This window comes from Protopterus annectens, chromosome 1.part2 (genome assembly GCF_019279795.1).
Source record: "Protopterus annectens isolate FY-2018-M chromosome 1.part2, PAN1.0, whole genome shotgun sequence".
NCBI classification, from domain to species: Eukaryota; Metazoa; Chordata; order Ceratodontiformes; family Protopteridae; genus Protopterus; species Protopterus annectens.
In genome coordinates, this window is record NC_056727.1 from 263,391,662 (window position 1) to 263,404,698 (window position 13,037).

Consider the following 13,037-nt stretch of genomic DNA (forward strand, 5'->3'; position numbering starts at 1 on the left):
TATACCTTCCCACTCTTCCCTTCATACAGTCTACAAAAAGGTCATTCTATCCCCATAAAAAGAAATTATGTACCCTCCTCTCCTACCTTCTGCTCATTACTTTATCCATCTGTATTTCCCTTGTCTTTTCTTTCCTCTTTTTTTCTACTTTCCTGTCCATCCCTTTTCATCCATGTAATGTAAATAAATTGTTCTTTATTAATTGACACCTTCAGATTTAGGCTACCAGTACAGCTGGTTTATTCTTGGTTCACTGCTATTCCAAGGCACATAGTACATAGCACAGCCAAGTATATAGCACAACCAAATCTCATATCTGTGTATGACCAGTCTTCATTGTTTAATAAATAAACGTAAGAAGTTACAGACAACTTTCACATGTGCATGTCTCATGCATCTGTGCAGGAATTTTTCTGCATACTTTCTTGTGCAATTTCAGTTCTGCATAGTTCGGATATAAGGATTGTTCTTAGGTGCTCATATGCAAAATCTAGAACCACTTTGATCATACCTCATTTATATATTTACATAGTGCAGCTATTTACCAGTTTCCCTTGAATATTTTTCAGTCTCTCATTATGAAAACCACCCTTAGAGTAACCCAATGAGGTAGCATCTAGCTGGAAATGCCATAGAGTAATAGTAGTTAGTAAGCTGCCTTTAAACAACACATCAAAATCACTGCCAAATGTGTCTTCTGAAGGACACTGTATTCTTTAAAAATGATTTATTGTGGATATACATTTTCAGTCATTTACTACAAAGTGGAAACCCAACTTTGGAATACAGGTCTGGGAATATTTATGTAGATTATTCAGCTCGCAACCCACCAAAAGTAAACACAAATCTGAATTTTCTTACAAGTATGAGCAAAATATCATGATTGATTAAAGAAAAAGACAGTCTGTAACACTGGTTATTAAAATTGTGCATGGTACTATATAAGCTGGCATACATACATACAGACACACACACACACACACACACTTACCTTGTTTGTCAACCTACCAGACACACATGCACATAGGCATTTACCTCCTCTCTTGAGGAAACTGCTAGCTTAAATTCCATGTGTGAGTGTGGAATGTGTTTACATCTGCGTTTGTGTACATGCATGCGACACATACATGGTCCTCCTTAAAGGAGAAGATGCTTGCATTGCGGAGTGAAGAATTTTTTTTTTTAATTGTTGAAGCCTCCTGGTCAACCTGCAGCTGTAAAAGTGGGAGGGCGCTCACCCCCCCACCTGTCCTATGGTTCCAGCACCCTTGCACTTAGATGACTGTTTCAGCTAGGGAATTCTCAGGATTTTGAGTCCACATGAGAAAAATCCAGTGGTACCAGAAATCTGTATGGTCCCAACATCAGCATCCACTAACATACATTCCAGATTCCTGTTTGGGGGGGTTGTGAAAAGGGAGATTTTTTTGGTGGAGGCACCACATTTATCAGAATCCAGATCTCCCACTCTCACTGTTATCTCCAGCACAGTATGTAACAATGGATGCATCAGACCTTACAAGGGGATCACAGTCTATGAGGAGAAAAGTGCAGGGCCTTTGGAACAGAAACAACTGACCAAAAACACAAACAGAAGAGATGTTGGCTGTTATAAATGCTCTCAACTGTGTCATTTCTCTTCCCTTGGACCTCTACAGGTATTTAGAGCCAGCACCACCGTAATGTGGTACATAAACAGAGGACCAGATCTTACTTTCTGTGCAGACTAGCCATGGTAATCCGAGATATGGCTTTTCAGCACAACCTCACTCTACAAGTATCGTACATACCGTCAACACAGACATGCTGAGCAGGACCAGTATACAGCAAACATTTGGCAAAATTCTTCTCTAAGTTTCTATGTAACTAGGCCTGGAAGACGCACATTTTTCCTTTTCCATGGACAGAAGTGTTCTTGTATGCGTTTCCATCCTTTCCACTAATGTGAAGGGTCATTCTGAATATTTATAAGGATTCTCCAAAGATTATTTTGATGACTTCCTTCAGGCCCAAGCAACAGTGGTTCCTCCCTTCTTTTGGAAATGGCAAGGGAAGTTACCACAAGCTTCCACAAAGACTGGACCTACTCACACATAACAATAGGCGTTTGTTGCATCCTGTCCTCAAACAACTGCAACTAACTGCCTAGATGCTAGAATCTTAATACCTTTTAAGCACCTGTTTTCTGAGGATGGTGCAGTAAGTATTAATGGAGTCAAGAAAAATTGCGACTAGAAAATCATTTATTAGTAAATGGAGTTTTTCTAGTTGATGCCAAGAAAGTAACCAGCACCTTATCATGGGTAGCGTTTCTTTGGTTCTGCATTATTTGTGTGAATTACTGTCCTCTAGCTTGTACTCCTCCATCAAGGGTCATTTGATGACCTTTTCAGCATGTCTGTCCATGAAGCCACCTCTTTCAATGCAATGGCGTGCGAAAATATTTTTGAATGGGGTATTGTATACCAAGCCTCCTAAAAAGCACGTGGGTCCTCCTTGGGATCTTAATTTTTTTGTTAGAAAAAAATAACTGTTTTTTCCATTTGAAATAGCTCATCAGGCTGACCTAAGGTTCTTAACATGAAAAATAGTGCTTCTAATTGCTCTAACCTGTGCAGTAAGAGTGTCTGAGTTGCAAGCCTTTATGATGGGTCAACCCTATCATTTTCATAGGTTCATAGGTGTTTACTAGGTTTACTAGGACCTTTTTAAGCCTAGCCATGCATGCCAAATCTCTGACAGGTTCTGGTACCCTTGATAAGTGTAAGCAGGGGCATGAGAGATGAAACATTTACAAGCAGGGGCTGGGAAATTAACCATATACAGGCTGTCTATGCCCATTAGAGACATGGGTGCCAAATCAGGGATGAATTTCTTGTTCCCCATCTAATTGTTGAAGTTACACTTGAGTTGGAGTTAGTGAGGAACTCTGCTTCACATGCATGGGGAGCGTGTTCCAGAGATGGGGTAGTCTCTGGGATACATACCTGTCTCACCAGCAGATCCTGTTTATATTGTAGGCGCGGTTTCAGTCTTTAGCATGGGTCATTCTGGTGTTGTTTGTTTTGCAGTTATGCAGGAGATCCATCAGAGAGGGGCCTGACAATGCCCTGTATGGCACAGATCTCCTCTCAACAGCCTGTAGAAAACAGAATACAGGGATAGGGCCTTGACACAGTCTGCATAAGACATGCTACTTACACCCTGTTTACTTTTAGTGAGGAACCTGTGTGGATGCTATGATTGTTGGATATGCCTGGTTAAGTACATATCAAAGGACACATTGTACTCATTGATAGGTCCGATGAATATCGAATACAATGGAAGAAAAACTTCCTTGGACTTAGATGCCATACCTTTGTTTATAAGTTGTGCAGCATAGAATGATTTCCTCACTACTGTAGACATGTGATTCTCAAAGGCTAGTTTACTGTCTGTGTGTGTCCCTAAGTCCCTGACTACTGGGTCAACTCTAAGGGATGTGTTCTGAATATGATAGTTACCAGAGGTAGATGACTTCCAAAGGATACTATTATGCATTTCTTGGCATTTCATTTTAGGCCATGGCCCTGACACCAGTTATTAGTCTGTGTCAGCCCTTCTTGGAGAACATGTGTGTCAGTGTAGGATTCAATGACAGCTCCTAATTTGCAATCATCTGCAGATTTAGCCAGCTGGATGCCATTGACATTGGCTTTGACTTCAGAGAAGTAAATGCCACAAAGGAGTGGTCCCAGGACCGATCACTTTAATGACTCCACTTGTGACTGACCTCTTTGCAGGGGTGCATTCCCCAGTTCTACTTCCTGGGTCCTGTTTGTGAGCCACTTTGGCTATCCACCGGGTGACAATAGGGTTTGCAATCATCTACAATTTTAGTCAACCAGAGGCTGTTGACATTGGCCTTGAGTTCAGAGAAGTAAATGTCAAAAAGGAACAGTACCAGAACCGATCCCTGAGAGATTCTGCTTGTGAATGGCCTCTTTGTAGAGGTGAACACCCCCCCCCCCAATTCTAGCTTCTTGGGTCCTGTTTGAGAGCCAGCTAGCTGTCCACTGGGTGACATAAGGGTTTGTACCTAATCTGTTGAGTTTGTCAACAATGCTTGAGTAGGGTATTGTGTCAAATGCCTTGGCCAGGTCAAGGTAGGCAATGTGAACTACTTTGCCCCCATCCATTGCTTTGGTGACCTTCTCAAAGAAGTCCACCAGGTTGAGTAGGCATTTCCTGCCCGTGACGAAAGCAAATTGGGTTGGGTCCTGTGTCTGAAGGTTTATTATATCATTATTGATCATTTCCATGATAATTCCTTCCATGGCTTTGCATATGAGACTAGTGAGACTTATGGGTCTGTAGTTGGCCCACCTTTGTGCAGAAGGATGACTTTTACTGTTCTCCATATTTGGAGGCTACAGTTACATAGCAATTCCAGGGGTCCTGATAGGTCATGTTTCATGCTATTTAGGAGGCATTCTGGGATATTATCTGGGCCCATTGATGCAGTGTTCTTGGCCTTAGAGAGAGCATTAAGGACCTGCTGTCTTGTGATAGCAGGGGGAATTATATTTGATGGTATTTCTTAACGGAAGGTTGAGGGGGGGGAGGGGTAAAGTTGGAGCTGAATTTGTCGGCCAGTAGGATTACTATATCTTTTGGCTCAGTATAGATGGCTTCCACAGAGAAAAGGATTCCTTAAAAACTAATTCTTCACTTATGCCTCAAGTGCTGTCCGAGTTTACTTTGACACAAGCTATCCATATCCCTATCTTCTTTGCAGGACCTAAAAATGAAGGAGAAAGGATACCCCACACCTTCAGTGTCCACAGACAACGCGTGTGCCTGGGCTCCCTGGTCATCAAGTAATTGTTTACATTGTTTTCTTGGATATCAACGCAGGTACAGTCTTGACAGAACAAAATAATTCAGGAATCAGGAACTCTGATCAATTGTTCATTTTTGTGAAGGTAAGAAAAAAGGTCAAAACAGACTGTTTCCATGTAGTTGTCTCTTGCTATTACCTTTTGTTATACTCACCCCAACAAGACAATTCCAGGCATGGCCACGTTTCATTCTACCAAGGCATTAGCTTCATCTGTGGTTTTTGGAAAATGTTGGATTCTGGAAGCAGCAACTTGGTCCTCTGTACACACTTTTACAATGCACAATAAACTAGGATGTTTCATCATATTTCACTGTTATAGTAGTGATGATCTGGATTGTCCCTGGATTCTCCAAGCCCAGAGAACACCCTCCCCCTGACATCAGGGCATCTCGGTGTAAAGGTTTTCAGTTGGCACCATGTTTTCCATTTTTTCTTGCTGTTGGAGCCAGAAGCATCCATTAAGTAGAGTGCATTGGTCATTCCATGTCAGAGAACTTCCAAAGCCAAGTGGCTCATTGCAGAACTATTTGCTTTGTTTCATTGTAGTGCTGGACTATATGTTCTGTAACAGAAATACTTGTGTTATGTTTAGAAAGGAAATTCCACATCAAGACTTTATCCTGTTTGCCTAGGCTTGGAGCAGGACATGCCCCACTGTCCCCTCTGTGATCATTTTAATAGTCATACAGTTAAGCATTCGAGTCATTAACCGAGTTTTTAGTTAAGGAAAGAGTACATCAGGGGTATTTGCACAGCATGGCATCCGCCAGTCACTTTGACTTTAATCCTTCTTGTAAACAAAGGGAGAAGTGTCCCAAGCACATTAGGGTAGCAGACAGCAGTCATTTGTAATCCACCAAGAGATTGTTGGAGATGAGGGACCTTCACAGTCTGCTCCAATAACAGAGCAGTCAGCTGATGCTTCTAAGTCCCTTTTGGAGTTGGATGTCCTAGCTGCATCCTCCATGCCGGCACGGATCGAAGAACTTGGGTTGTCTGTTAGGTCTGGGGCTGCTTTGGAGGTCTCAGCTTCCAGTCTCTATACCAACTCTTCCAAGTGAGAAGACAGAATTCCTTGGGTTAAAGACAAGTACTGGAGCAAAATCAAGCTGTTAGCTCAGGGATCCATTGAACCATTCAATCTAAAGCAAAGGGACACAGGATATTACTCATGACCATGACTAGTGCCAAGGAATGAAGAAACCTGTAGGCCTATCTTGGACATGTCAAGACTAAACAAGTTCATGGTGGTCCCTAAATTCATAATGCTTACCCTACAGAAGCTTCTGCCCATATTATCACTCAGGCATTCTTTGTCATCATGGATCTAAAAGATGCATATCTCCTCATTCCATTGCAAGAGTTCACAGGAGGTATCTGAGCTTCTCAGCAGGGGGAAAGCATTATCAGTTTTCATAGAGTGGCTTATAGTTTTCACAGAGTGTGCGTCCCCAGTAATTGCTTTCTGCAAGACAAAAGATATTCATATTTATCCCTGTCTGAATGATTGCCTGATTCAGGCTAAACTTGTCCAGGAACTGTAGTCATCTCTTCAACTGACCATGATCATCTTCTTAAAACTGGGTTTTGCTTTCAATATAAAGAAGTCAAACTTGATTTCAACATGCAAGCTGGCGCTCCTAGGATCATTTCTAGACACAGAAAATTAAATGGCCTTCCTGTTGTGGGGAAGTCGCTTTCCTGATCCAGTACTTCCAGTCCATTTTGAGCCAAACAGACATCTCAACCAGGAAAGACCTGAGTGCCTTGAGGTAATGGCATCATAGTTCCCCTGGCAACATTGCACACGAGAAGGATTTAGTGGTACCTCAAAATGAGTGATATCGACACAGACATTCCATCAGCCACAAGATACAGCTTCTCCCTTTAATAAAAAAACAAAAGTGATGGATCCAACCTTGCACTAAAAGATACCCTTTTGAATTTGGTCAGTAAAATCAAATCTTAACTACAGAGGTTTCATATCTGGCCCATGATGCACATTCTAGTGGTCTTCAAGTCCAAGGAAGATGGGACCAAATGTTCCTAAGAAATTATATAAGCCTAAAAGGAATGTTGTTAGCCCCCAAAGGCATGATGGCATTCAAAGAACTCAAAAAACAGGAATTCTCTTAATAAAGACAGACAGTATCACAGTGATGGGGTACATAATCAAAGGAGGAGCACACTCTTATCCTCTGTCTTACTTTGACTGATCTACTTCCCAGAATTGCACAGCTATGGGTCAACACCTGGTGTTCCAGTACCTGCCAGGAGACAACAACCATCTAGCAGACCACCTCAGCAGGTCAGAGATAGACCCACACAAGTGAACACTAAACAAGGGCATTGTTCTAAAAATAACACAGAAATGGAGTGTGCCAGAAATAGACCTTTTGCCCACAAAACAAAACAGGCAATTAGAAAAGTATTTCAGAAGGGTTGTAAACAGCAAGGCCTGGAGAGAAGGATACATTCTTCTTTAAATGGACAGGTCTGTTTCTGTATGTCTTCCCTCCCATACATCTCATCCCCAGGTTACTACTGAAGATCAGGGAGGAATGGCCAAGGGTGATCATAACAGCGCCCTTTTGGCCAAGGCAGCATTGGTTTTATCTGCTCTACAGCCTAAACAAGCAGGAATCTTGGCTGCTACTTCTGTAGGTAAACCTGCAATCTTTTCAAAGACATGCGTCTGGAGCATTTCTCCTTGGGCCTCCGCTGAAAATTGGCTTTGTTCAAAGTCAGACTATCTTGGTAAACAAATGCTAAATAAAAATAAAATAAACGTGTTAGCTCAGAATTTGTGCACCATCGTACATCCCGGTCTGAGCACCTTGAGGTTGATTATATTTTGATAAGGACATCCTGACCATTCTGAAACAGGCTAGAAGACCAAGTACTGGGAAATCATGAATATCAAAATGGAAAATATTTTCAGTCTGGTGCTACTCCAAAGGTCAGCAGAACTTCCTTTGGTATTAACCAATTTAGCTTGGGTCTTATTCATGTATCAATCATCTATGTCTACCTCCCTCTTTTTTCTAATCCCTTTTGAAACAATTTTTTGAAGAGTATTGTCTATCTGAGGCCTCTCAGGTTTATAACCTGCAGCCACTTCTGACATCAAGTTTCTTACTTTCAGGTTTTTAACCTGAAGCCACTTCTGAAATCAAGTTTCTTACTTTGAAGACCGATTTACTGGTGGCTGTAAACTCAGCTAGGAGGATCTCAGAATTGCAAGCTCTAATATGTACTTGAATCCATCTTGATTTTCCACCCTGACAGAGTTACTGTCAGGGCAAATCCCTCCTTCATGTCTAAGTTAATCAATGAAGTCTTTTTAAACCAGTCTGTATACCTTCCCGCCTTCTTCCCTAATCCCTAATCCCTAAAACATGTATCCTTTACTCACTTAATTCCATAGACAGTTCAAGTATTACTTGGACAAGGTCAGTAACACGAGGAAAACAGACTAGCTTTTGTGGCATTTGCAAACAACAAAACAGAAAAATCAGTAAGCAACAAAACAATTTCCAAGTGGCTCTTTAACTGTATTGGTTTCTGCTATAGCCACCATGCTAAACAAGACCCAGGATGAATCAGAACACATTCCACCAGGGCCACAGCAGCTAATACAGGCTTTTTTAGGGGTATTCCCACCAAAAAAGTCATGATGATGCTACTTGATAATCTGTTGACATTTTTACTTAGCATTACAGTCTGCTTATCTTTTCCAGGACCAGTGCCATGTTTGCCTCTGCTATCTGGCAGCCCATTTTGGCTTCAGCATAACCTGTTTCCAGCCACACACTCCTCTAATTTGGGATTCCTCCCAGGTTGTTACTACTGCAGCAGTGAAACATGAAGAATATAGTACAGTTGTGTATACTTAACATAAATATAGATGTTTGAGTGTCTTCAGTTGCAATATTCTTTCTCACCCACCTTCCTCTGTATGTCACTAGACTAGAGGAAGGTTCCCTCCTTTCCCTAATCTTCAGGATCCATCCACCACTAGTTTATGATTCAGGTCCCCCTATGAAGTGGTCCATTGGAAGAAGATTGGGCACCTTGCACTCCTGACCTGAGGTTTATAGGTTCATAGGTTGGTAGTAGGCTATTGGCCCTAGGGCCTATACAAGCCTAGCCATAACAATTCCCTGGCTATTTCTTCCCACACTATTTACTTCCCTGGACCCCTGTCTAGCAGGGCAGCTGACGTAATCCCCGGGTTGTATTTCCTTTCTCCCATCCAATCACCAAGGTTCCTTTTGAAGAGGGCCAAAGAGGCACTCTGCTTGACATGTATGGGTGGCAGTCTATTCCAGAGTCTGGGGAGTCTCTGGGGAGTGTGGGCCTCCATTTCTGGGGGGCGCGGAGGCAAAAAAGACTTGATAACATGATGCTGGCCAGCAACCCTTCTAGACAGACATCCTCACATCAAAGAGAGGGTGTCTGCCAGCCTGAAAGAGGGGGGATATTTCTGTCATACCTAGGCTGATCAAGACAACCACAGCAAGGAAATCCGGGGTTGATTTTACTGGAACAGTGAAGACACTAAACATCTACATTTTTAGTAAGTAGGGACAACAATACTTTCCATCTCCAGGTCTAGAACTGGCTTTTCTAGTACCATTTCCTGGATGTTCGTAGACCCTCATCCATCCTCCTCCCAGTCAGTCCAAGCTGTGGTAGTCTACTGCTATTGCTAAGGCTACTGTAGCAGTGATCCTGATTATGAGCATAATACAGTCGTATGTCCAAATGATCCTGCTGCAGTAGCCACTCCCTCCTCCTTCCTTCTTATTTTTTAGCGTTTTGGATGCCAGAGTGTTGGCATTTATTTCTTTTTTACTCCTGGATAAGTCCTCTCAGGGCTCAGCCTCCATTTCTCAAGTTAGCATAAAGGGTTTAGTGCCCAAACCTGTCTTCTAATCAGCTCAGCTAGAGCTGTCTAATAGTTTAGGCATGTGAAAGGTATCCTGAAGCTTTAAATTCTGGTTGGCTGTGTGACGTCCCCACTCTGGGCCAGTAATCAAGGAGCCTGAACCCTCACCACTGACACGGGAGAGGGATGTTCACTTGGAATAAAAATAGATACACACGGTATTTCCAGATGCAGTTCTCTGCATCAAGCACCATTTCCCTTAAGAGCACACAGGGAACACACCCAGTCCAGGTTCTGGGTTTCTGTCTGTCTCTCTTCAGGTCCCCTGTAAGATTCCTCACTGGCACACCTGAAGAGCCTTGTGTCCAAGCCAAATCCTTCAGCACCATGTCTGTGAAACCAGTGCTTTGTGTCCCTGTTCCAAGCAGCTAACACACATATTCCTTGAGATGTGATTTTCATACACACACAAATGAGAAAGGCTGGCACAGATTTGCTAGCTATGCCCCCTTCTGTGCCGACCATAAGGTAGTTACTGCTACCAGACATTCCAAAGCCAGCCACTCTAAGGGTCTTATAAGGGTATCCAATTGTACTGAGTGAAATTACTATTAATACCTGTGGTAGTGTTTGACCAGTGCAGTAGGGTTTTCAGGAGTGGCCACAGAGTCATCAAATAGATGCAAGTACTCCAAAGATTAAAATATTTTCTAAAGAACCAACCACAATGAAAAGTTTAAATATATTTAATAATAAATAATAAAAGAACATGAAAATACAGATACAAAATATCTATTTACAATAAACACCAGAGTTTCAGTCACAGAAAATATTAAAATAACACAGATGAATAGATTCACACAGATACAGAAAAACAGTACTTAACTAATCTCACTATATTTTCCTGACTGATGTAAAGAACTACTCTTCCCTGGTCACTTACTAGAGCAAGGCAAGAATGAAGTAGGTCAGGGGTCCTTTTTTGCCAGGTTCCAAAAGCAGAGTGCTCAAAGACTTCTCTCTCATCTGGTATTAAAACATAATGTTGCCCTAGATTACAGAATGACATAACATATTCATCTGACTTCTGGTACCCATGCAACCCCCCACTACTAGAAACTGAACCAGAATTTAGTACATGTGTGTTACCATACACACAGATAGAACTGTGCTGAGATGTGTTATAGCATCTGGAAGCTATAAAACCATAAAACAGTTACACACTTCCTACAGGAGGTAATAAACCATTCTGTGTCACAGGCATTTAGTCTCTGGTTGCAATCAGAACTGTAAGATACAATATTTATGGCCTAAACCAGGTAAATTAATTTCAGGATATTTATGTAAAAGTTAGCTGGGGCTGAGCTTAACCTCTTCTCTTCCAGTATCCTCTGTTAAAACATATACATTTAATCAGTTACAGTACAGTCAGGACCCACTATTGGTACATTTTGTAATACAGCTTTACAAATACATTTTTCAACACAAGCATTTGTACAAATCAGTTTGATATATAAATGACATAAAATTCTTTACAAAATTTAGCTAGCTATGCTGGCATATGTTACACATCCACTGTCCTACTTCTCCTGGCTTAGCTGGCAGTGCTTCATATCATCACAGGCTGGTATATACTTAACAGGATACAACCCATATATAGCTTAGGCTACTGAAGCAGTGATCATTCAAACATCTGCCATTAAGGTAAGTTTACTTAAACAACTGTACTTTGCATATCATACACAGTTAACTAAATTAGAAAAATTTAGTTTGAATCCTTATAATGACTTATTTTTATACATATTTAGGCAAAAGTGTTCTGGACGGTGACAGTGATGATGATGGGGAGCCAAATGACTATGACCTGAATGATAGTTTCATAGATGATGAGATTTCTGAAGAAGAAGAAGAAGAATTTGATCAGAGTGATGAAGATTCTGATTGGGAGCCAGAGTCAGAAGAAGTTGATGTTTTAGTAAAGGAAGCAACACAATTTGTTAAGAGTAAACGCTAAGGAAGATTGCAAAACATTTGCTGATTACTTTATCACTTTAAGTACCGCTGCAATCTGTGTGCTGTTTTTAATGCACATTAAACCACTCATGCTCTTTGAATTCATTGTATTAAATTTTAATTCCTTATGTAAATAACTTTAGAAAATGAAACCTGTATTGTCTTATGCTTCTAATGTACAATATTTTAACTGACCAGATTTGAATATATTTTCTACTGTATATATATGGTTTTAGTGTTAAAATTATGAATTATTTAAATCATGGTTAAGTCAGAGAATATGTTTATTTTGTGTATAGAGCTTTTATACTTCTCTTCTGTAGCTGTCTGGATTTAAGCTGCATAATCTTTGTGTCCAAGATTGCCTCTGTTCAGTGCAATTCAGTCTGTTTTCAGAGGTAATAAGCCCATACTAGAACTATATAACATGTTTGTTGAAGGTAATTTGGGATACATTTTGAATGGTGTATTCCTAAACACTACAAAGTAATGTATTCATTATGAAGAAGAATTAAAGCCTGGAATTTTAAAGGTGTTTGCAGTGTTCACATTTTGTAATGTCTAGCTGTCAGTGTCCAAAATGCAATAAAAATGAATATTTTCTTCACTGAAGTCTGTATACATTCAAAAATAAAGATATGCAGAACTTTAGCTTCCATTTTTATTTGAAACAAAATTATTATCAGCTGTTTATAATCTTTTATCCTTTGTCTTTATTTCAGTTTGTTAACCAGGTAGTTGAGTTGGTCATCCGATCCTTTTCCGTCATGTCCCTCCCCTAAAGGCAATGAAAGTTGCACAGAAAAATTTGTTACAGTGAGAAAGTATATATAATTGTACACTACAATTGAAAAAGTAAAATAAAGTATGTTTTTTTCATTTGTCTACTTATATTGGTTCTAAAAAATTTTTTTTTCTGTTTTGAGTTTTTATATTCTTTAAATCTTAATAGAAATATTTGTGTAGAAAATGTAAAATAAAAAATGTCACTAAACAAGCAGTGAGTATAAATGAAAATGTGTTAAAAGAATGTAAAGTATCTGCAGTGGAGAAGAAGACACTATAAAACAAGAAGGCAGTTAGTAAAAGAATGTAGTCTAAATGAGGCTAATACTCCAGTAAATGTTGACAAAGTGGAAGATATATCTGTGGATAGGGAGAAATGCTGCAGTTGACCTTTTATCAATGAATTATGTGCATCGTGATAGTTTAGTTTGATGATGTTTAAACTGCTTCTTGAAATGTGCAAAG

At 40.4% G+C, this 13,037-nt stretch overlaps 1 protein-coding gene across 1 annotated transcript in view; it reads left to right on the forward strand.

Moving 5' to 3' along the window:
• LOC122792351 (aprataxin and PNK-like factor) overlaps positions 1–12,677 on the forward strand; it is a 637,979-nt gene extending 625,302 nt beyond the window's left edge. Inside the window, exon 5 of the mRNA XM_044060144.1 lies at positions 11,582–12,677. Within this exon, the coding sequence (XP_043916079.1) occupies positions 11,582–11,787 (206 nt within the window). The 3' untranslated portion in view covers positions 11,788–12,677. The remainder of the gene's footprint in view (positions 1–11,581) is intronic.
• The last annotated feature ends 360 nt before the right edge of the window (positions 12,678–13,037 follow it).